The sequence below is a fragment of the Choloepus didactylus genome, chromosome 18, assembly GCF_015220235.1.
Source record: "Choloepus didactylus isolate mChoDid1 chromosome 18, mChoDid1.pri, whole genome shotgun sequence".
NCBI classification, from domain to species: Eukaryota; Metazoa; Chordata; class Mammalia; order Pilosa; family Megalonychidae; genus Choloepus; species Choloepus didactylus.
In genome coordinates, this window is record NC_051324.1 from 46531719 (window position 1) to 46556484 (window position 24766).

At 41.4% G+C, this 24766-nt stretch overlaps 1 protein-coding gene across 1 annotated transcript in view; it reads right to left on the minus strand.

Moving 5' to 3' along the window:
* Positions 1-24766, minus strand: part of B4GALNT2 (beta-1,4-N-acetyl-galactosaminyltransferase 2) — a 69748-nt gene that overhangs the window by 214 nt on the left and 44768 nt on the right. Inside the window, exons 5-10 of the mRNA XM_037810489.1 lie at positions 22996-23033; positions 21233-21413; positions 19473-19559; positions 3844-4031; positions 2494-2634; positions 607-826 (exon numbers count right to left, since the gene is read on the minus strand). Of these exons, the coding sequence (XP_037666417.1) occupies positions 607-826; positions 2494-2634; positions 3844-4031; positions 19473-19559; positions 21233-21413; positions 22996-23033 (855 nt within the window). The remainder of the gene's footprint in view (positions 1-606; positions 827-2493; positions 2635-3843; positions 4032-19472; positions 19560-21232; positions 21414-22995; positions 23034-24766) is intronic.

Sequence of the window (24766 nt, forward strand, 5' to 3'; positions counted from 1 at the left end):
AGAGGGGGAGCAGGAGAAGGAAATATGAACTTCAGTCAGAGATCCAGGGACATATTCCAGGTCTGGGAGGAGAGGCCGGGGGAAGTTTCAGCCCCACACCACACCCTTCACTCTAGGAGCCTGCCTGTGCTGATGAGTTGGAAGGAAATGAATAAGCTCATTTCTCAGGCAGAGATATGGGCACAGAATCAGAGAGCTGCAGATGAACTTTCCAGCTGGACAGAACTGTGGACTGCAGGACTAGAGGATTAAGAGGAGAAAGAGAGAGGGCAATTAACCAGTTGCAGTTAACTGGGAAAGGGTTTCTGGAAAAAGAGAATATGAAGCAGGGTGGGAAGAGAGGGAAGGGACAGAGCTATAGGGAAGGAAAAGGGAAAGTGTCACAAATGGGCAGGGACACCCTATGGGAGACACAGAAGTCAAATAGAGAGTAAAGAGGGAGGCAGGAGAGCCCATGAGATCCCTAGTTGGGGGGACTATCAGGGAAAGGAAACCCACTGTTGCTGGATTGAAACCATGATCAGTGGAGTATGGCATATGGAAAGAACAAACTTCTGAGGTTAATTCATAGCCTGACTCCCTTCCTCACTCTTCCAATGTCCCCACCTGAGTGAGCCACTCGTTGCAGGCGAGGGTCGAAGCCAACTCTTTGGAGTCGTTCTGTGTGAGCCAGGAAGAAATTCACAACGCCACTGGTCACCACGCAGCTGGGGAAGCCGTCAAGGGGCCGGAAAGATCCTGACCTCCGGTGAAGACAATCTCCATTCTCACTCTTTTCCAGCCAGAGCTTAAACTGGAACACATTTCCAAGCACGCTGCCGCCTACCTAGTCAGCAGGCAGAGAAAGCCACATTAGAGAGCACAGACTCACTATTCATCTTGCCTCTTACTGGACCACACTTTAATCATAACATGAAGTATACCCTTCCTGAATCCATCCTTCAAATTGTCCCTTTTACTCTTTTTGCTGGTGAGCCACAGCCTTCACCATACTACTGCTAGGTCCTTTGGAGCTTTCGTTCCTGCCTACCCCCAAAATGTCCTTGGTCTGAGCAGCAGCCCCTATAGAGTCCAAAGGACAGACAGTTTCTGTCTATACTCTGCCTGCTGTAGAGCAAACACAGTCTCTCTGGAAGAAGGTGGCTCACTCACTCCCTTCCAATAGGAGAACAGAATTTGGGTGCAGGCAAGAGGCAGTCTTTGTGCAATGGTCTGTATGTGGAATCTCTACCTGTTAGATTGTCCAGTGAGCTCTTTGTCTCCTGTTCTCTGTTTGCTCTGGGCTGCCTCTCTGTGCATTCTTGGGAGATATCTGAATTTAGACTTTGAGTCTGAGCAAAACAGGATGAACGCATACGTATATTCCTGGAACAATCATAATCGTCTAAGGATGTTAGGGTAAAGTGTGCTCATCATCCCGCATCATGTTCTTTCCTTCTTCCTTTTAGTAAACAAGCCCTTTGAGTTTTAAGTGATATAGTCAACTACCTGACTAAAGACATTTCCCCACCACATTTGCAACAAGGCTTGACCATGTGACAAGGTTCTGGCTGATGGGTATGAGTTGAACTAAAGTATACAGCATCCAGATCACATCCTTGAAAGCTTTCCCTTTGCCTCCTCCCCCCACTTCCCCCCATTCTTCTGGTCATGCAGCCGAGGACCACAAGGATGGTGAAGCAACCAGAGAAGGAACCTGCTTCAAGATGACCGTGGAAGCTGGGTCAACTGTCAGCTTAGATTTTTATCCTAGGGAGAACTGTACCTTCTATCTTGTTTAAGCTCTTGAGACTTTACAAGAGTAGCCAAGCTATTGCTTGGCTAATCCAGATACTTTGGGGATTATCCACCTTGGTTTAAGAGTTAACTGTGGCCATGATAGATCTTACATTCTTACCCATTTTCTTTTTTTTTTTTCCTTCTCTTTTGCACTTATGGGTTGACTTTTGATGTTTTTATTCTTTTCTTTTTTTAAAAATGTCATTAGGGCCATGTGTATTTTTAAAATTTCAAATCATTTACCTGTTGTGTATGTGTGTGTGTGTGTGTGTGTGTGTTTTATAGAGTGTGCCAGAACTAGAGGGCTGCTCTCTATTTTCTATTTAATCTTGCACGAGGAAATTAGAAGTGATATATACGCACACCATTTTAAAGGCAAAACAGTTGTGAACTGGAGGCGGAGACAAAGGGAGGGGAAGAGGAGAGCACCTTTTGATTTGCTCAAATTAAAATAAGTCAAATATGGAGGCAGAAGCAGACTCACACATCTCCTGATTCCTGGAGCGATGCTCTCAAACCTAGAGCTGTGCTGGCTGACTCATCTCCTACATCAGCCCCTCTCCCATCCTGCCCCTTCCCTCCTACTCTCTCCTCTTTCCTTTTTTCTTCTCCTCTTCCCAGATGTACTTTCCTCTCTTTCTTTTCTCCTCCCCTTCCCTCTCCTGGCTGCCTCTACAGATTGCAACTGGGGTAAGACTAGTAACTATCCCTTACCACATCCAATTCAGTTTTCTCCAGGACATCCACCAGCACCTCGATCTTGGTCTTGTTGATGAAGAGAAAGTCATCATCTATCCAGAGAACATATTTGGTGGTGACCTGAGATATGGCCAGGTTCCTACCAGCAAACCAACCCTGTAGATGGGAACAAGGTTAGAGCAGTGATTGTCACTGATTAGAATCACCTGAGGAGCTTTTTAAATTCCCAGGACCCAAGCTGCATCCCAGATAATTAAATCAGAATCTCTGGAAACAGGACCCAGTTATCAATATATTTTTTTCTCCTTGCAATTTTATTGATATATGGTCACATACCATACAGTCATCCAAAGTGTACAATCAGTTGTTCACAGTATCATCATATAGTTGTGCATTCATCACCACAGTCAATTTTTGAACATTTTCATTACTCAAAAAATAATAATGAAAATAAAAATAGGAGTAAGAATAAAAATAACAGTAAAAAAGAATGCCCAAAACAACCCATTCCCCCATCCCCCCTTATTATTCATTTACTTTTTTGTCCATTTTTCTACTCATCTGTCCATACGCTGGATAAAGGGAGTGTGAGCCACGAGGTTTCCTACAATCACATGGTCACACCACATAAGCTATACAGTTATACACCGGTCTTCAAGGATCAAGGCTACTGGGTTTCAGTTCAACTGTTTCAGGGGGCATCAGTATTATTAAATCTTCTAGGTGAATCCAACATGTAGTGAGATTGAGAAACATGATGGTAAAGGACATCCACATCTCAAAGAAAAATGAAGAAGGGATAATGACTCTCTGAGATGAAGAAAGGCTACAAAGGTCCTTCCTTGGCCCTGTGGCTATAGGGATTAGTTGGAGTCCTTCTTGACCTGGCAAAGTTTCCATGGCTCTTCTCCCATCTCTTATGCTGCCTGGAAGATGTTGAGTGGAGGGCACTTAGTAGGTATAATATCCATTTACTCCTGTGCCCTGTGTGTGTGTGTGTGTGTGTGTGTGTGTGTGTGTGGTATGTGGCAGAGAGAAAGTAAGTCTGGACTCCCCAACTTGGGTGGAATCACAGGGTTGAGAGGTATCTCTGCTGAGGACGTCAGAACTCTCAAGTCAATTATAAGGACCCTGCTCAATTTCCACACCAAATATGAGGGAAGGCTGGCTTAATCACCCCATTAATGTAGAAAATTGAGGGTAACTCAGTTTCTCTTGAATCTGGATGTGAATCCTCACATTCTCCCGCTCCAGGACCCGGCCTCCTTAGGAAGGCAGTCAAAGCAGCCCCGTCCAGGGTGGGGCCTGGCTCTGGGAACCTCTTGTCCCGAGACCTGGATGTCCACCCATCTAGGAGGGACGTACCTTCCCAAAGGGCATCTTGTAATACTCCACGTGGTCGTCGTTAATGTTCAGGGGCTCCTTGCCGTCGTCAGCCACAATCACTGTCAAGTCTGGATAATACTCACGGATACTCCGGAGCATGATCATCAGTTTGTGGGGGCGGAGGAAGGTCTTGGTGGCAATGGTCACCAGGTCTCGGAGCTGCCTCTCTAGGGAAGAAACGGTGGGTGTTAGACGTGTGTCTGCAGGAAGCCTCTCCGCCTTGACTTGCTTTGTTCTGATTGCTTCTTTATGCCACAACATCTTAGTGTTTATGAGCCTCATGCCCTTTGTACGCAGTAGGTGCTTAGCAAGAATTTGTTACTTGGATTGGAAAATAAGCATACTTAAAATGTACCCAATTTGTTGAAATTTTATCTGCTTTTCTTTTGGAGTTTCCTTTCCTGGTTCTATTGCTCTACCATGCCATTTTCCTACCATTTATTTGAATGCTTCATTTTACATTTATCTGTCAGCACTGTGCTAGAACCCTGCTTTCATCTTATTACTAGTTGTCAAGGTTTCCAGAACTTTGTCCCTCAAGGGCTGCAATCCCTGAGGGTCACAGGGCCTGGGATGACGAGATCTGGCTCTGCCGTCAGCTGCAACAACTAGAAGAAGGGACAGTGCTTCGCCTACCTGGTCTTTATGCTCAGGAAGACATGGTTGGGGACTGGAAGGTTTGGACAGGACTGTCCATCTTAAGGCATGTGACTTTTATAAAAGTTGGAGAAGGGACAGTTTTGTATGGTAAAGACTCCACAATGAAATGATTGGAGCTGCTGGTGTGTGTTGGGATCAGCCACCACACGTGGAGCCAGGCCGGCTGAGTGCATGTGCGATGTCTGGATGAGCGTGTGGTCAGCTGGGAGTTGAGGCATGCCCAAAGCCACAGCCCTGCCTACTGTTTGCAGGTGAGTGCTCTGTAGCCCCACCACAAAATCACCTTTTCAGAATGACAGAAATCAGAACCCCTTTTAAAACGCATCTTGCAATATTACCCCAGATCCTCTGGAGTTGGAGGGAGTGAAGAGATGTCGGTGGAGACGTCAAGTAAGCTGTGTTTAAGAGTACGTCAAATGTGGCCCCCTCTCTCTCTAAGCCCAATCAGAAGGTGAACTCACTGCCCTCCCCCCTACATGGGACATGACACCCAGGGGTGCAAATCTCCCTGGCAACATGGGAAATGACTCCTGGAGATGAGTCTGGACCCAGCACTGTAGGATTGAGAGGATCTTCTGGCCCAAAACGGGGAAGAGAGAGGAAAAAAAATAAGGTTTCAGTGGCTGAGAGATTTCAAATGGAGTTGAGAGGTCACTCTGGAGGGTATTTGTATGCGCTATATAGATACCATCTTTTAGTCTTTAGTGTGTTGGAATGGCTAGAGGGAAATACCCGAAGCTCTCAAACTGCAACCCAGTGACTTTGATTCTTGAAGACGATTGTATAACTACGTAGATTGCATAGTGTGACTGTATGACTGTGAAAACCTTGCAGCTCACACTCCCTTTATCCAGTGTATGGACAGATGAGTGGAAAAATGGGGACAAAAATTAGAATAGGGTGGGGTGGAGGGGATGGAAAGATTTAGGTGTTCTTTTTTGCTTTTATTTTTATTTTGGAGTAAGGAAAAGGTTCAAAATGGACTCTGGTGATGAGCACACAACTGTATGATGGTGCTGTGAATAACTGCTTGTACACTGTGGATGACTGTAGGGTGTGTGAATATATCTCAATTAAACTGTATTTAAAAAAGTAAATGAATTAAGGGGGGTAGAGGGGAATGGGATGTTTTGGATGTTCTTTTTTGTTTTAATCTTTATTTTATTTTTGGGATAATGAAAATGTTCAAAGTTTGATTGTAGTGATGAATGCACAACTATATGATGATACTCTGAACAACTGATTGTACACTTTGAATGATTGTATATTATGTGATTATATCGCAATAAAATTGCATAAAAAAAGAGAGCACATCAAATGAATCTGTCCCTCTTTTTTCTTTTCTTAGGCCAAATTAATAAGTTGGTTCTTTTGTTATAGTAAAGAGAGAAACTAGGGTGTGAACCCCTATAGACATTGTCTAGGTGGCAGACTACTGCCCAAGCTGGTTGTATAAGCATTTGCGTTGACATTCCTTTCTTTTCCAAACACATAGTGATGATAGTTAAAATATAAAAAGAAAAATGCAAAGATATAACCATGCTCAAAAGTAAAATAAATTTCCCCAAGGAACAGAAATAAAAAACCAAGTAGAGCCGAAGCTGGGGCCTGGTGCATTCTGGAGTCTGAAGCAGGCAAAGGAGGCCACATCGAGGGGCTGCAGGGAATGAAAGGGTCTCATGGGATGCATGGGTCCAGAGTCAGGCTCTTTGCTAAAAACCAGAAACTGGAACATGGCTGCACTTCTTCTGTCCCCCACCACCTACCACTTGCCATTTAAGGAGAACCTTAACAGCTAGCATCTGTGCTGATATAGCCCTGGGTGCAGACACAGCTGACAACCTCACAGCCAGCACCTGTGCCAAGCTACCCTCAAATGGCTCTTCAATGACTCATCTATCACCAGGGAACAGGAACCCTGAGACTCCAGTTTAATGGGTAAACTAGGAATCTGGGGAACTGGGGCTTGAAGCAACTATAAAACTGTGAGATGGGAAGAAGTCTGCTGAAGGAAGAAAAACAAAACAAGTAAGCAAAAGCCTTCTACTACAGATAAGCCCACTAATGAAAATTCCAAAAATACTCAGAAAATTAGTCTGAAGAATGTAGCTGACAGATCTACCATGTGCAGATGAACCCACTCCAGATAGCTCAAAAACAATAGAGAAATCTGAAAAAGATTTAAACCAAATCTTTAAAGAGATGAAGATTCACGTCTGAAAAAAAGAAAATATGAAAAGAAAATAGGCATAAGTGAAATGAGAATATTTGGGTATGAAAACAACCTTAAAATTACTGAAGATAAATGCTAAGAACCAAAGGGGAGAAAACCAGACAGAGGAGGCGGGGCAAGATGGCAGACTGGTGAGCTGTATGTTTTAGTTACTCCTCCAGGAAAGTAGGTAAAAAGCCAGGAACTGCGTGGACTGGACACCACAGAGCAATCTGTCTTTGGGCATACTTCATACAACACTCATGAAAACGTGGAACTGCTGAGATCAGCGAAATCTGTAAGTTTTTGCGGCCAGGGGACCCGCGCCCCTCCCTGCCAGGCTCAGTCCCGGGGGAGGAGGGGCTGTCAGCTCCAGGAAGGAGAAGGGAGAATTGCAGTGGCTGCTCTCATCGGAAACTCATTCTACTGATTCAAACTCCAACCATAGATAGACTGAGGCCAGACACCAGAGACTCTGAGAGCAGCCAGCCCAGCAGAGAGGAGACGGGCATAGAAGGAAAACAACACGAGAAGCTCCAAAGTAAAAGCAGAGGATTTTTGGAGTTCTGGTGAACACAGAAAGGGGAAGGGCGGAGATCAGGCCTTGAGGCGCATATGCAAATCCCGAAGCAAGGCTGATCTCTCTGCCCAGGGCACCTTTCCTTAATGGCCCTGGTTGCTTTGTCTATTAGCATTTCAATAACCCATTAGATCTCTGAGGAGGGCCGTTTTTTTTTTTTTTGTTTTTTTTTTTTGTTTTTTTTTTTTTAAATCCTTTTTGCTTTTTCTAAAACAATTACTCTAAGAAGCTCAATACAGAAAGCTTCAAAGAATTGAAATTTGGGCACGTCAAGTCAAGAGCAGAACTAAGAGAGCTCTGAGACAAAAGGCAATAATCCAGTGGCTGAGAAAATTCACTAAACAACACAACTTCCCAAGAAAAGGGGGGTGTCCGCTCACAGCCACCATCCTGGTGGACAGGAAACACTCCTGCCCATCGCCAGCCCCATAGCCCAGAGCTGCCCCAGACAACCCAGTGTGACGGAAGTGCTTCAAATAACAGGCACACACCACAAAACTGGGCGTGGACATTAGCCTTCCCTGCAACCTCAGCTGAATGTCCCAGAGCTGGGAAGGGGGAGCAGTGTGAATTAACAGAGCCCCATTCAGCCATCATTTGAGCAGACTGGGAGCCTCCCAACACAGCCCAGCAGCCCAGAACTGCCCTGGGGGGACGGCACTCACCTGTGACATAGCACAGTCATCCCTCAACAGAGGACCCGGGGTGCACAGCCTGGAAGAGGGGCCCACTTGCAAGTCTCAGGAGCCATACGCCAATACCAAAGACTTGTGGGTCAGTGGCAGAGACAAACTGTGGCAGGACTGAACTGAAGGATTAGACTATTGCAGTAGCTTTAAAACTCTAGGATCATCAGGGAGATTTGATTGTTAGGGCCACCCCCCCTCCCCGACTGCCCAGAAACACGCCCCACATACAGGGCAGGCAACACCAACTACACACGCAAGCTTGGGACACCAATTGGGCCCCACAAGACTCACTCCCCCACTCACCAAAAAGGCTAAGCAGGGGAGATCTGGCTTGTGGAGAACAGGTGGCTCGTGGACGCCACCTGCTGGTTAGTTAGAGAAAGTGTACTCCACGAAGCTGTAGATCTGATAAATTAGAGATAAGGACTTCAACTGGTCTACAAACCCTAAAAGAACCCTATCAAGGACAGCAAATGCCACGAGGCCAAAAACAACAGAAAATTATAAAGCATATGAAAAAACCAGACGATATGGATAACCCAAGCCCAAGCACCCAAATCAAAAGACCAGAAGAGACACACCTAGAGCAGCTACTCAAAGAACTAAAGATGAACAATGAGACCCTAGTACGGGATATGAAGGAAATCAAGAAGACCCTAGAAGAGCATAAAGAAGACATTGCAAGACTAAATAAAAAAATGGATGATCTTATGGAAATTAAAGAAACTGTTGACCAAATTAAAAAGATTCTGGACACTCATAGTACAAGACTAGAGGAAGTTGAACAACGAATCAGTGACCTGGAAGATGACAGAATGGAAAATGAAAGCATAAAAGAAAGAATGGGGAAAAAAATTGAAAAACTCGAAATGGACCTCAGGGATATGATAGATAATATGAAGCGTCCGAATATAAGACTCATTGGTGTCCCAGAAGGGGAAGAAAAGGGTAAAGGTCTAGGAAGAGTATTCAAAGAAATTGTTGGGGAAAACTTCCCAAATCTTCTAAACAACATAAATACACAAATCATAAATGCTCAGCGAACTCCAAATAGAATAAATCCAAAAAAACCCACTCCGAGACATATACTGATCACACTGTCAAACATAGAAGAGAAGGAGCAAGTTCTGAAAGCAGCAAGAGAAAAGCAATTCACCACATACAAAGGAAACAGCATAAGACTAAGTAGTGACTACTCAGCAGCCACCATGGAGGCGAGAAGGCAATGGCACGATATATTTAAAATTCTGAGAGAGAGGAATTTCCAGCCAAGAATACTTTATCCAGCAAAGCTCTCCTTCAAATTTGAGGGAGAGCTTAAATTTTTCACAGACAAAGAAATGCTGAGAGAATTTGCTAACAAGAGACCTGCCCTACTGGAGATACTAAAGGGAGCCCTACAGACAGAGAAACAAAGACAGGACAGAGAGACTTGGAGAAAGGTTCAGTACTAAAGAGATTCGGTATGGGTACAATAAAGGATATTAATAGAGAGAGGGGAAAAATATGGCAAACATAATCCAAAGGATAAGATGGCCGATTCAAGAAATGCCTTCACGGTTTTAACGTTGAATGTAAATGGATTAAACTCCCCAATTAAAAGATATAGATTCGCAGAATGGATCAAAAAAAATGAACCATCAATATGTTGCATACAAGAGACTCATCTTAGACACAGGGACACAAAGAAATTGAAAGTGAAAGGATGGAAAAAAATATTTCATGCAAGCTACAGCCAAAAGAAAGCAGGTGTAGCAATATTAATCTCAGATAAAATAGACTTCAAATGCAGGGATGTTTTGAGAGACAAAGAAGGCCACTACATACTAATAAAAGGGGCAATTCAGCAAGAAGAAATAACAATCGTAAATGTCTATGCACCCAATCAAGGTGCCACAAAATACATGAGAGAAACATTGGCAAAACTAAAGGAAGCAATTGATGTTTCCACAATAATTGTGGGAGACTTCAACACATCACTCTCTCCTATGGATAGATCAACCAGACAGAAGACCAATAAGGAAATTGAAAACCTAAACAATCTGATAAATGAATTAGATTTAACAGACATCTACAGGACATTACATCCCAAATCACCAGGATACACATACTTTTCTAGTGCTCACGGAACTTTCTCCAGAATAGATCATATGCTGGGACATAAAACAAGCCTCAATAAATTTAAAAAGATTGAAATTATTCAAAGCACATTCTCTGACCACAATGGAATACAATTAGAAGTCAATAACCATCAGAGACTTAGAAAATTCACAAATACCTGGAGGTTAAACAACACACTCCTAAACAATCAGTGGGTTAAAGAAGAAATAGCAAGAGAAATTGCTAAATATATAGAGACGAATGAAAATGAGAACACAACATACCAAAACCTATGGGATGCAGCAAAAGCAGTGCTAAGGGGGAAATTTATAGCACTAAACGCATATATTAAAAAGGAAGAAAGAGCCAAAATCAAAGAACTAATGGATCAACTGAAGAAGCTAGAAAATGAACAGCAAACCAATCCTAAACCAAGTAGAAGAAAAGAAATAACAAGGATTAAAGCAGAAATAAATGACATAGAGAACAAAAAAACAATAGAAAGGATAAATATCACCAAAAGTTGGTTCTTTGAGAAGATCAACAAGATTGACAAGCCCCTAGCTAGACTGACAAAATCAAAAAGAGAGAAGACCCATATAAACAAAATAATGAATGAAAAAGGTGACATAACTGCAGATCCTGAAGAAATTAAAAAAATTATAAGAGGATATTATGAACAACTGTATGGCAACAAACTGGATAATGTAGAAGAAATGGACAATTTCCTGGAAACATATGAACAACCTAGACTGACCAGAGAAGAAATAGAAGACCTCAACCAACCCATCACAAGCAAAGAGATCCAATCAGTCATCAAAAATCTTCCCACAAATAAATGCCCAGGGCCAGATGGCTTCACAGGGGAATTCTACCAAACTTTCCAGAAAGAACTGACACCAATCTTACTCAAACTCTTTCAAAACATTGAAAAAAATGGAACACTACCTAACTCATTTTATGAAGCTAACATCAATCTAATACCAAAACCAGGCAAAGATGCTACAAAAAAGGAAAACTACCGGCCAATCTCCCTAATGAATATAGATGCAAAAATCCTCAACAAAATACTTGCAAATCGAATCCAAAGACACATTAAAAAAATCATACACCATGACCAAGTGGGGTTCATTCCAGGCATGCAAGGATGGTTCAACATCAGAAAAACAATCAATGTATTACAACACATTAAAAACTCGAAAGGGAAAAATCAATTGATCATCTCAATAGATGCTGAAAAAGCATTTGACAAAATCCAACATCCCTTTTTGATAAAAACACTTCAAAAGGTAGGAATTGAAGGAAACTTCCTCAACATGATAAAGAGCATATATGAAAAACCCACAGCCAGCATAGTACTCAATGGTGAGAGACTGAAAGCCTTCCCTCTAAGATCAGGAACAAGACAAGGATGCCCGCTGTCACCACTGTTATTCAACATTGTGCTGGAAGTGCTAGCCAGGGCAATCCGGCAAGACAAAGAAATAAAAGGCATCCAAATTGGAAAAGAAGAAGTAAAACTGTCATTGTTTGCAGATGATATGATCTTATATCTAGAAAACCCTGAGAAATCAACGATACACCTACTAGAGCTAATAAACAAATTTAGCAAAGTAGCGGGATACAAGATTAATGCACATAAGTCAGTAATGTTTCTATATGCTAGAAATGAACAAACTGAAGAGACACTCAAGAAAAAGATACCATTTTCAATAGCAACTAAAAAAATCAAGTACCTAGGAATCAACTTAACCAAAGATGTAAAAGACCTATACAAAGAAAACTACATAACTCTACTAAAAGAAATAGAAGGGGACCTTAAAAGATGGAAAAATATTCCATGTTCATGGATAGGAAGGCTAAATGTCATTAAGATGTCAATTCTACCCAAACTCATCTACAGATTCAATGCAATCCCAATCAAAATTCCAACAACCTACTTTGCAGACTTGGAAAAGCTAGTTATCAAATTCATTTGGAAAGGGAAGATGCCTCGAATTGCTAAAGACACTCTAAAAAAGAAAAACGAAGTGGGAGGACTTACACTCCCTGACTTTGAAGCTTATTATAAAGCCACAGTTGCCAAGACAGCATGGTACTGGCACAAAGATAGACATATAGATCAATGGAATCGAATTGAGAATTCAGAGATAGACCCTCAGATCTATGGCCGACTGATCTTTGATAAGGCCCCCAAAGTCACCGAACTGAGCCATAATGGTCTTTTCAACAAATGGGGCTGGGAGAGTTGGATATCCATATCCAAAAGAATGAAAGAGGACCCCTACCTCACCCCCTACACAAAAATTAACTCAAAATGGACCAAAGATCTCAATATAAAAGAAAGTACCATAAAACTCCTAGAAGATAATGTAGGAAAACATCTTCAAGACCTTGTATTAGGAGGCCACTTCCTAGACTTTACACCCAAAGCACAAGCAACAAAAGAGAAAATAGATAAATGGGAACTCCTCAAGCTTAGAAGTTTCTGCACCTCAAAGGAATTTCTCAAAAGGTAAAGAGGCAGCCAACTCAATGGGAAAAAATTTTTGGAAACCATGTATCTGACAAAAGACTGATATCTTGCATATACAAAGAAATCCTACAACTCAATGACAATAGTACAGACAGCCCAATTATAAAATGGGCAAAAGATATGAAAAGACAGTTCTCTGAAGAGGAAATACAAATGACCAAGAAACACATGAAAAAATGTTCAGCTTCACTAGCTATTAGAGAGATGCAAATTAAGACCACAATGAGATACCATCTAACACCGGTTAGAATGGCTGCCATTAAACAAACAGGAAACTACAAATGCTGGAGGGGATGTGGAGAAATTGGAACTCTTATTCATTGTTGGTGGGACTGTATAATGGTTCAGCCACTCTGGAAGTCAGTCTGGCAGTTCCTTAGAAAACTAGATATAGAGCTACCATTCGATCCAGCGATTGCACTCCTCGGTATATACCCGGAAGATCGGAAAGCAGTGACACGAACAGATATCTGCACGCCAATGTTCATAGCAGCATTATTCACAATTGCCAAGAGATGGAAACAACCCAAATGTCCTTCAACAGATGAGTGGATAAATAAAATGTGGTATATACACACGATGGAATACTACGCGGCAGTAAGAAGGAACGATCTGGTGAAACATATGACAACATGGATGAACCTTGAAGACATAATGCTGAGCGAAATAAGCCAGGCACAAAAAGAGAAATATTATATGCTACCACTAATGTGAACTTTGAAAAATGTAAAACAAATGGTTTATAATGTAGAATGTAGGGGAACTAGCAGTAGAGAGCAATTAAGGAAGGGGGAACAATAATCCAGGAAGAACAGATAAGCTATTTAACGTTCTGGGGATGCCCAGAAATGACTATGGTCTGTTAATTTCTGATGGTTGTAGTAGGAACAAGTTCACTGAAATGTTGCTATATTATGTAACTTTCTTGGGGTAAAGTAGGAACATGTTGGAAGTTAAGCAGTTATCTTAGGTTAGTTGTCTTTTTCTTACTCCCTTGCTATGGTCTCTTTGAAATGCTCTTTTATTGTATGTTTGTTTTCTTTTTAACTTTTTTTTTCATACAGGTGATTTGAAAAAAGAAGGGAAAGTTAAAAAAAAAAAAAAAAAAAAAAAAGAAAAAAGACAAACAAGGGGAAAAAAAAAAAAAAAAAAGATGTAGTGCCCCCTTGAGGAGCCTGTGGAGAATGCAGGGGTATTCGCCTACCCCACCTCCATGGTTGCTAACATGACCACAGACATAGGGGACTGGTGGTTTGATGGGTTGAGCCCTCTACCATAAGTTTTACCCTTGGGAAGACGGTTGCTGCAAAGGAGAGGCTAGGCTTCCCTGTATTTGTGCCTAAGAGTCTCCTCCTGAATGCCTCTTTGTTGCTCAGATGTGGCCCTCTCTCTCTGGCTAAGCCAACTTGAAAGGTGAAATCACTGCCCTCCCCCCTACGTGGGATCAGACACCCAGGGAAGTGAATCTCCCTGGCAACGTGGAATATGACTCCCAGGGAGGAATGTAGACCTGGCACCGTGGGACGGAGAACATCTTCTTGACCAAAAGGGGGATGTGAAAGGAAATGAAATAAGCTTCAGTGGCAGAGAGATTCCAAAAGGAGCCGAGAGGTCACTCTGGTGGGCACTCTTATGCACACTTTAGACAACCCTTTTTAGGTTCTAAAGAATTGGGGTAGCTGGTGGTGGATACCTGAAACTATCAAACTACAACCCAGAACCCATGAATCTCGAAGACAGTTGTATAAAAATGTAGCTTATGAGGGGTGACAATGGGATTGGGAAAGCCATAAGGACCAAACACCACTTTGTCTAGTTTATGGATGGATGTGTAGAAAAGTAGGGGAAGGAAACAAACAGACAAAGGTACCCAGTGTTCTTTTTTACTTCAATTGCTCTTTTTCACTCTAATTATTATTCTTGTTATTTTTGTGTGTGTGCTAATGAAGGTGTCAGGGATTGATTTAGGTGATGAATGTACAACTATGTAATGGTACTGTAAACAATCGAAAGTACAATTTGTTTTGTATGACTGCGTGGTATGTGAATATATCTCAATAAAATGATGATTTAAAAAAAAAAAAAAAAAAACCAAAGGGGAACTTAATTTCACATGTGTTAAAACTTATTTAAAAGCATAGAGAATATTATGAACAACTTTATGATAAATTGAAAAATTTAGGTCAAGTGGATAATTTATGGAAACATTTTAAAAATTGAATCAATATACATACAGATCAATGACCATTAAAGACAGGGAACTGAGATACAAAAATTTTTCCCTTTTCTCTCATTTCTCCCCATTCACATTCCCACCTCCAACCCCCACCCCCTTGGGCACATGCACACACACGACACAAGGATCAGATAAGTTTTAACAAACTTTCAAGGGACATAAATTCTTATTTTATTACAATCCATCTCAGAAAACAGTAAAAAAGGGAAAACTACCCAACTCATTTTGTGAGACTTGTATAATATTACCACGCTGGGCAGGACATTACAGGAAAAGATAATCCCATTTTGGGGTATAGAAGAAAGAATCCTAAATAAAATACTATTAAATTTAATTCAGCATTTAATCAAATCATGCATCACAATCAAGATGGGTTTATTGCAAAAATGCAAGGATATTTCAACAGCAGAAAACCTATCACTATAAATCAGCACATGAACTGAATTGAAAGGAGAAAAATTATTTCTATAGTTGCAGACAAATTATCTGATAAAATTCAATATTCATTCATAATAAAAACTCAGCAAGGAAATAGAAAATTAAAAAGAGAAATAGAAAATTCTTAGCAATGGAAGTAGAAAAAAGAAGGAAACTTTCTTATCCTGATACATCTACCACACTCCTAAACAACAAACATTAATGGTGAAACATTAGAATATTCTGAAAGTCAGGAACAAGCAAAAATGCCTGCTACCGCTGCTACTATTCAACAGTATATTGGAGATTTTAGCCAATGCAATAAGACAAGAAAAAGAAATAGATTATAAGCATTGGAGTGAAAGAGACAAAAATCATCATTTTCTAAGAAACTCTATGTTACAAAAAAAATCACTGATAAGAGAGTCCAACAAGAATACTGTTTGTAAATTTAACCTCAGAAGTCACTAGTGTTTCTATATATCTGCAATAACCAATAATCAATTAAAATGTAGAAAAAAATATCCAATTCATAGAAACAATAAAAAATATGATATCAAAGACTAAAGCCAATAAAATATGTGCAATTCCTTTACTAATAAAATTATAAAAAATTATTGAAGAACCTATAATGAGACCATAATATATGGAGAATTATACCAGATTCACATTTGCAAATATTCAGCTTTATAAAGTTGTCAGTTCATTTCTAATTAATCTATAAATTCAATACAATTCCAATCAAAATCTTAAGAGATTTTAGAGGATCTTGATAAGCTGAACATAAAATTTTAACGAACAAAAAAAGCTAAGAAAATTTGCAAATGAAGTACAGTGAGACAGGATTTGTCCTCACCAAATATCAAAGCCTATTATAAAACATTTGTAATTAAACATTATGGAATTAGCCCAATGATAAACAGGCAGATTGATGGAACCTAACAAAGCCCAGATTCAGGCACCTGCACGTATGGAAACTTGGCATGTGAAAGAGGTGGCAACACAAGCCAGAGAGTTGGTGGATAGGCTATTTAATAAATGATATTGGGACAATATACTATTCATATGTCAAAAAAATTAGATCCCTTCATACACCATATATAAAAATAACTTCTAAGTGGATTAAATGTCTGAGTGTGAAAGGCAAAAATGTACAACTTTGGAAGGAAATAGAGGAGAACTTCTTTATGGCTACAGGGTGGGGAAGAATTTCTTACCAAACAAGGCACAAAAAGCAAAAGCCAGAAAGAAATAAGTTAATCAATTTTACTATATTAAAAGCTAAAGCTTGTGTATGACAAAAGACACCAGAATCAAAATAAAAAATACAGACCAACAAAAAATCAGAGTCTATAATTTCATACCATGCAGTGCAAAAACTTTTATGAAAAGTTTAAAAACACATAAAGCCACACTATATGGTATATACATATAGCTAAAATATTGTAAAATTGAAATGAAAATTAAAATCTACACACTAAATGTACAAAAATATGGAAAAGATAGATACACATAATCATGGTTACTGGAAGAAGGGGATTAAGGTTGGGGAAATTTCCATTGTTTCTGTAACACTTTATCTGTAAAACAAATCGGAAGCCAAAAGAAGTTTTTCATGAATTTTCTTGCACTTTTTTTTTTGAGATAGTCGTTGTGTTAAGCAAATATTTTGACTCCTTCATCACAGATATTTAATGCTATTACATTTAAATTTTAGTTCAACATATTTTGAATAGAATCTATTTGGATAGAATAAATTCTATTCTGAATAAAAGGTAATATATCCAAAAAATGCCAAGGGATTCAAAATTCAAAATATATCAAATTTATGCCATGAAAATTCTTCTTCCCATCCCTGTCCCGTAAATGCCTAGTTTCCTTCCAGGAGACTACCAATATTACCAATTTCTTGTTTGTTTTCCCATAATCAAGCAATTATATACATACATTCTATCCTCCACCCCGTTTTTCTTTTTACATAAATGGTAGCTTACTATTCACTAGGTCACTTACCTTTCTGGCATCTTGGAAAACATGTATCAGCATTAAAAACAAATGGGAAGAAAAAACCCTTTTCCCTTCTGCTTTTGTGACCGCATGGTATTTCATTGTTCAGATCACCACACTTTATTTAACCAATCTATCCCACCTTTAAATTGTTTCCAGTATTCTGGCATTGCAAACTGCACTGCAATACATAACTCTGAACAAATGTTGTTTCACACAGCTGTAAGTAACTGTAGGATAATTTATAGAAGTGGAATTGCTGGCCTAATGAGTCTACACATTTAAAATGTTGATATTGCCAAATTGCCTTCATAAAGATTATGTCTATTGACATTCTCATCAGCAGTTTATAAGTGCTCATTGCTCCACCCCTTATCGAACATTTTTTATGTGAATGTAGTTTTCATTTGCACTTTTCTTAATGTGAGATTTTGCACCTATTTTATTTTTTTAATTTTTTATTAAGATTTATTATCATATCATACAATCATCCAAAGTATATAATCCATTGATCACATTACCATCATATAGTTGTTCATTCATCACCCCGATCTATTTTTTTAACATTTTCCTTGTACCAGAAAAAGTGAAAGCAAGAATTAAAAAAACAAGAGTAAAAACAGAACACCCAAATTGCCCCCACCCCATTCTTCCATTAGGTTTTTTTTTTTTTTCTTTTGCCCACATTTTTCTACTCATCCATCTATATACTGGACAAAGGGGAGTGTGATCCACATGGCTTTCCCAATCACATTGTCACCCCTCATAAGCTACATTGTTACACAATCATCTTCAAGATTCATGGGTTCTGGGTTATAGTTTGATAGTTTCAGGTATTCACTGCTAGCTATTCCAATTCATTAAAACCTAAAAAGGATTATCTATATTGAGCATAGAATGCCCACCAGAGTGACCTCTTGGCTCCTTTTGGAGTCTCTCAGCCACTGAAACTCATTTAATTCCATTTCTCATCCCCCTTTTGGTCAAGAAGATGTTCTCCATCCCACGATGCCAGCTCTAGATTCCTCCCTAGGAATCATATTTCACATTGCCAGGGAAATTCACACCCCTGGGTGTCAGATCCCACGTAGCAGGGAGGGCAGTGATTTCACCTGCCAAGTTGGCTTAGCTAGAGAGAGAGGGCCACATCTGAGCAACAAAGAGGCATTCGGGAGGAGGCTCTTAGGCACAATTATAGGAAGGCCTAACCTCTCCTTTGCAGTGATGGTCTTCCCAAGGGCAAGGCCAGTGATAGAGGGCTCAGCCCATCAAACCACGAGCCCCCAATGTCTGTGAGCACATCAGCAACCATCGAGGTGGGGAAGCCCAACACCCCTTGCACCTATTTTAATGGTTAAGAGGATTGTTGAATTTAGTCTTTTTGTGAACTCCTGGTTTGTATCACTTGTGCATTTTTCCATTGGATTAAGTGTTATTTTCTTACTAGTTCATAGGTGTTCCTCAGTAAAATGAGACCTTTGATTTTCAAGTGAGTTAAAGATAGTTTTCCCCAATTTGTCTTTTGTCCTTTGACTTTGCTTGTGGTGTTTTTCCACCTCGTAGATATTTAAAATTTTTACTTCTTTTATGTTTTCAGTCTTTTCTTTATGACCTCTGGGTTTTATGTCATAGTCAGAGGCATAAAACACTCTAACATAATTAAAAAAAAAAACCCAAATACTTAAAAAAATATTTAGATATTTGATCTACTTGGAATTTATCTTGGTATGAACTGGGAGATAAATTCAAGTTTTTATCTTCTAGGTAACTACACAGTTATCCCACATGGTTTCTTGAATAATCCATATTTCCTCCTTTGATTTGAAAAGCTATCTTTACGACAGTGAAATTCCAGCATATATTTTTTTTCTGGATTTTCAAATTGATTCCATTATTATATCTGTTCATGCTGTTTTTGTTAGTACTACTTATTAAAATACTGTAATTCATTAAGTTTTTTCAAAATAAGTAGAGACCATATAATAAGTTAAATATTAGGGGAGTGTGTGAGAGAATTTTTTTTCCTCCAAACAAAGCTTGCTGTCAGGAATCATATTAGAACTGTGATTTTTCAACAACTCTCCCCCCACCATCTCTGAGACAATCCCTTCCGACTTGCATCTACAGCGCTGCAGCGTCCCGTCCCAGATCCCCAGGGTCACGGGCCTTACCTGGTCCAGGGTCATACAACTTGGGGAGGATGGGATGGCAGATAGTCACCGGAAACTTGGCCACCGAGGTGCCAGACTCCAGACTCACTGGAGGGAGAAAGGAGGTCAGAACCTGGGCACCACCCCATCTGCTCTCTCCCCACTGCCCAGGGAAGCCGACTGGATGGCCGAGTGAAGGCGTGGTAGGGAGTGTGCTGGCTGGGATGCGATGGAGCGGACTCCTTCAGGCTCCCAACTTGCTGTGTGTCCCCAGGGCAACCTGCCAAATGCTTCCGGAGCTCACATGGGGTGGAGTACAGCACTGGGCCAGGAATCAGAGGATCCGGACTAAGTTCTGACTTTGCCACCTACTGTCTGAAATAACTTGGAGAAGTCACTTCATTTCCTTAAAGTCAGTTAATCCATCTACAAAAATGAGGATAATTATACCCACTCTATTAGGTGACAGTAGCACATTATTGTGAGAGCGATTCATCGTACTGAATGGTGTGGGAATGTGGTGGAAAGGGGAGGTTTAGAGTCACCGGAAGGAAAGTTGGAGGTTAAAACACGAGAATATATAATACAGTGTATTTTGTGGTGGACTATGACTGTGATTAACTGCACAAATATAAAAAAAATTAAAAAGTTCTTTCATGACCTAGAACAAAGCTACGACTCTATTACAAGGAGTTAATAATAGAGGGGATATATGGGAAAAAATGTACCTATTGCAAACTATGGACTATAGTTAACAGTAATATTTTAATATTTTCATCAACTCCAATACTATGGGCAAACAATGGGGGGAATAAGACGTATGGAGGGATTTGGGTTTTCTTTTCTATTTCTATTTCTTTTCTGGAGTAATGAAAATGTTCTAAAATTGATCATGGGATGTATGCACAACTGTGTGATGATAGCATGAGCCAGTGATTGTATAAATCGGGTGGTTGCTATGGTGTGTGAATATATCAATAAAATTGAAGAAAAAAAAGTAATACATGCCACTTAATGGAACACTCCTAAATACTGAAGGATACAAAAAAAAATACAGAAAAATCTCCAAAATTAATACCCACGCTATTTTATTTCATGGGGTCATTCTATGAAGGGGAATGGTTGAAAATCTGCAGATGAAGAGAACTATTTCTATAGTTTATGTTCACGGGTAATCTGTCCCATGTTTCATTTTCTCTGTTGGTGCCGTGGGGATGCATTCTGTGTAGCAAGTCAGAGGAGAAAAGGTGATCATGATTCACGCAGAAAGAAACAGGGGCTACCCAGATGGCGGCAGTAATTGTTTTCCCGGGAATTCCTGCGGGTGGTGTTGGGGGGCGGGGGAGGAGACTAAGCTGCTGCCCTCCGGACTGGCTGGTCCTCTACATCCCCTTTCCTGCTGCCCCTCACAGTGCCCAAGATAAGACACCATGCGTGGACAGACTCCCTCCTTTGAGAATTGCAGAGAAGGGTAACAAAATTGGCTGGTTCCACAGTGAGTGCTCCCCATTGCCAGGAGCACAGCATGAATGAGCTGTCCTCTCCGAGATGAGCGGAGACATTTCACCCGTCCTCCCTTGGAGTCACTGCTGGGTGGTCAGTGGCAACTTGGGGATAGTATTGGGTTCAGTAATTGGGAAGTTAGGTGTGTGGGGTTAGAAACAGGAGTGAGGGAGGAATCTTAAATGCAGATAGGCTTCCTGGAGGGGAAGGACTTAGAGGGGGCCTGGTAGTGTTTTCTGGCTCCCTGAGCATTTTGCAATCCAAGGACTGGCTCTCACCCATGTCCACCCTGTGATGCTGGTACACTGAGCTGGTGTATGTCACGTGCTGGAGGATGAAATTCAAGAGCTTCCGGTCACTGGTTGAAATGATCAGCTGCTTCTGGCCTCTGCCCCGCACCACACTGCCTGAGGTGTCAGCGAGGGTGTTCAGTGTCCCCAGAGAAGCTGTCAGTGTGACCTGGAGAGGGGGGCGGTAAGAAAGACGCTAAATGCAAGGTTTAGAAAATGTCTGTCCTCCGGGAATGGCACCTACCCAGGATGGCCAGCAGGGGGTAGAGCACATACGGATGAGAGGGAAAGCATGAGGGATGTCCCTGGCTCTGCAGCCTTACCCGGCTCTAGTTCCCAAGCCCTAAGGTACAGGATATTCAAGGGCAGGGCTTCTAGAAATTCTTATAGATAGATTCTTACTCTACAGCCTGCTCCTTTTTACTTTTCTCTGCCCTCTCTGCCTCTTCAATCTGACCTCCAAATGGAGTTTTTCAGGGCGTGGTTCTGGGCCCTTTTCCCTTCTTACTCTATACCTTCCTACCAGGGGACTTCATCCATTCCCATGGCTTTAAGTACTGTCCATATGCTGATGGTTTCAAACCGCTCATCTCTCTCAGACCCAATTGCTTGGTTGGTCGCTCTGCTAGGAAGTTTCGCAAGCAACTCACACCTGATATCTTCAAAACTGATCTACTGGGCTTTTCTATGAATCTGTTCCTCATTCTCTCCCCAGTTCTCCCTGCCTGTCTCAGGAATGGCACTGTCATGACTCAACAAAGCTCCCAAATGGAAGTCGTCCTGCTTCTGCTCTTTCCCTCACACCTACATCCAATCTATTAGTGAGTCCTGTTGGTTCTACCTTCAAAATGTGGCTAGAACTGATCTACTTCTCTCCATCTCCATTGCTACCTGCTAATGCAAGCCACCCTCTTCTATTGCCTTATCTTCTGCAACAGCCAATTAGCTTCCTGAAAAGTAACCTGTATTATGTTACTCCTGCCCAAAACCCTTTTGTCAGTCAACAGGTATTTCCTGAGAAACAAGTTACAGACACTGGGAAAACAGTGGTACACAAGACAGACTTCCCTACTTTCAACAAGCTTATATTCTAGTAGGGAAGGAGGCACTAAGCATATAAGCATATAAGATAATTCAGGTACAGGTACAGATAAGTGCTATGAAGAAGGTAACAGAGTAACAGGAAAGTGACAGTGGCAGCACGGTGGGGACTTAGCTTGGGAGACAGAGAAGGCCTCTGGAGGACAGAGCAGCTCTGTGGATTTGCTCACCCGTCGCCCATTCCAACCCCTGTCTAGTATGCAGAGTTGGAAGAACTAAAAACACATTTCCTAGACTCCTTTTTAGTTGGGCTTCGGGATGTGAATTGTATCCCACCAACCAGATACCCTTGCATAAGACCCCGATTTGGAGCTAAGCTAAGTGGGGAAAAAAGACAAGGCACATAGCATCCACACTGCTGCAGCTAACCCTGACGGAGGCAGCACCACATGGGGACCTGTGCTATGGCAGCAGCTCCCATGGTGGCCCAGTTCTTTGGTGGTCTCAGAAGTCCTCCCTGGAGCTCCAGCCATTCCCATGGCAGGAAAAATCATTCCTTCTGTGCACACTCTTGCCACCTCCATCCCCAGCCTTGGACTCACATTTAATATTTAATCTGGATAGGGGCTTCTGTCAGAGTCCGTGGCCTGCCATAACTGAGGGAGAACAGGATGCTAAGTGCAAACATGGGCTGGGAAGGGGACCCTTACCTCATAGATGGGGGCGTGAGGTCCTTCAAACTGGAGACCTGGATGACACAGGGAAAGCGTAAACAACACTCTCTGAGAGGATGCCAAGGGCTCCCAATCCCCTCACTACATGACTGATACCTGCACATCCTTTGAGAGTCCCTTCAAATGTCACCTTTCATCCAGAAGAGAGTGTACTGACACTCCCCACTCCAGGACTTTCTGTTAGATGATATTCCATGGTCCTTCTCAAAGCCCAACAGTTCTAAACCCTCTGATTCCCACCCTCAGCTTTGGATGGGAATTGTGAATTTGTTCGATCCTATGATGGTCAGGTTCATGTGCCAGCTTGGTCAGGTGATGATGCCCAGGTGTCTGGTCAAGCAAGCACTGTCATAACCATTACTGCAAGGACATTTGTGGCTGGTTAATAAACCAGAAGCCTGGTTTATTAAATCATCAGCCAATTGACTGCATCTGTGGCTGATTACATCAACAAAGGGTGTGTCTTTCGCAATAAGAGAATTCAATTAGCTGGATTTAATCCAATTAATTGAAGACTTTTAAAGGAGAAGAGAGAGAACCTTCACTTCTTCAGCCAGCCAGCCTCTCCTGGGGAGTTCATCGGAAACCTTAATCAGACTTGCCAGCTGGCTGCCTGCCCTACGGAATTTTGACTCGTGCATCCTGCCCTACGGAATCTGGACTCATGCATCCCCACGGTTGCATGAGACACTTTTACAAAATCTCATATTTACAGATATCTCCTGTTGGTCTGTTTCCCTAGAGAACCATAACTAATACAGCTTGGGACCAGGAGTGGTTCTTAAGAAACAGAATCCTAAAATAGGCTTTTATAATTGGTTTTCTATTCTGATTCAAAGGCACTAATGATTCCATTTCCAATAATCAAGATGGCACTGACAGTCCATGGCATGAGTTGGCAACAGAGATATGCAAAATATCACCACTTGATTCTCCTAATCATACTCTTGTACAAGGCAAGGCTCTGAGTGACAGTGTTTTTGACACCTTAACAGAATTTTGTTGAGTTAAGAGGTATAATGATGTTGGCTGGTTGCTCTTAGGTACGCTGGATAAAGTTATAAGAGAAAGGGATGAGCTGAAGGCATCAAATTTGAAACTTAAACACTGTATGACAGATGTAAAGGTTGCTATGTGTGACCTGAAAGAAGATCTTATTTCCTGTGGCTGCAGACTTGAGATTTCTGAAAACCAGACCCAGAGTCTCATTGCATGAGTACCAGATTTACAACGTAAACTAAAATCTCAACCTCACAGGGTGTCTGTTGTTAAAGGCATTGACTGGAAAAGAATGGGATTCTGAAACTTGGGATGGGGACATAAGGATTGATAATGATGGCAGTGGGGATGCTGGAACCCTGGATTCTGCTAAGTCTTTGCTAGATATATCTGTAGTGGTCTGTCCTGAGGAAACAGCCCCCCACCTCCAGTCGGCCCTGAGGAGACAGCTAACCAACTGCCAGCCTGCTTTGAGGAAACAGTTTCCAGAACTCCAGTCTGCCCTGAGGAGCTTGCCTCCAACTTCTACCTAAAGAGATTAACCCTTCAGCGCCTTCTAAACCTGTAATCACCTCCCCTGAGGAAGCAGCCCTCCTCTGTCTAGAGAGATTAATCCTGTTTCACCAGATAAAACTGCAACAGAATGACCTCAGGTAATTGGGTAGAGGGACACTCTAATTCTTTTCATAACCCACCCCACCACCACTCTTTTCTTTCAAGACCTATAACTAGACTGAAGCCCCAATAA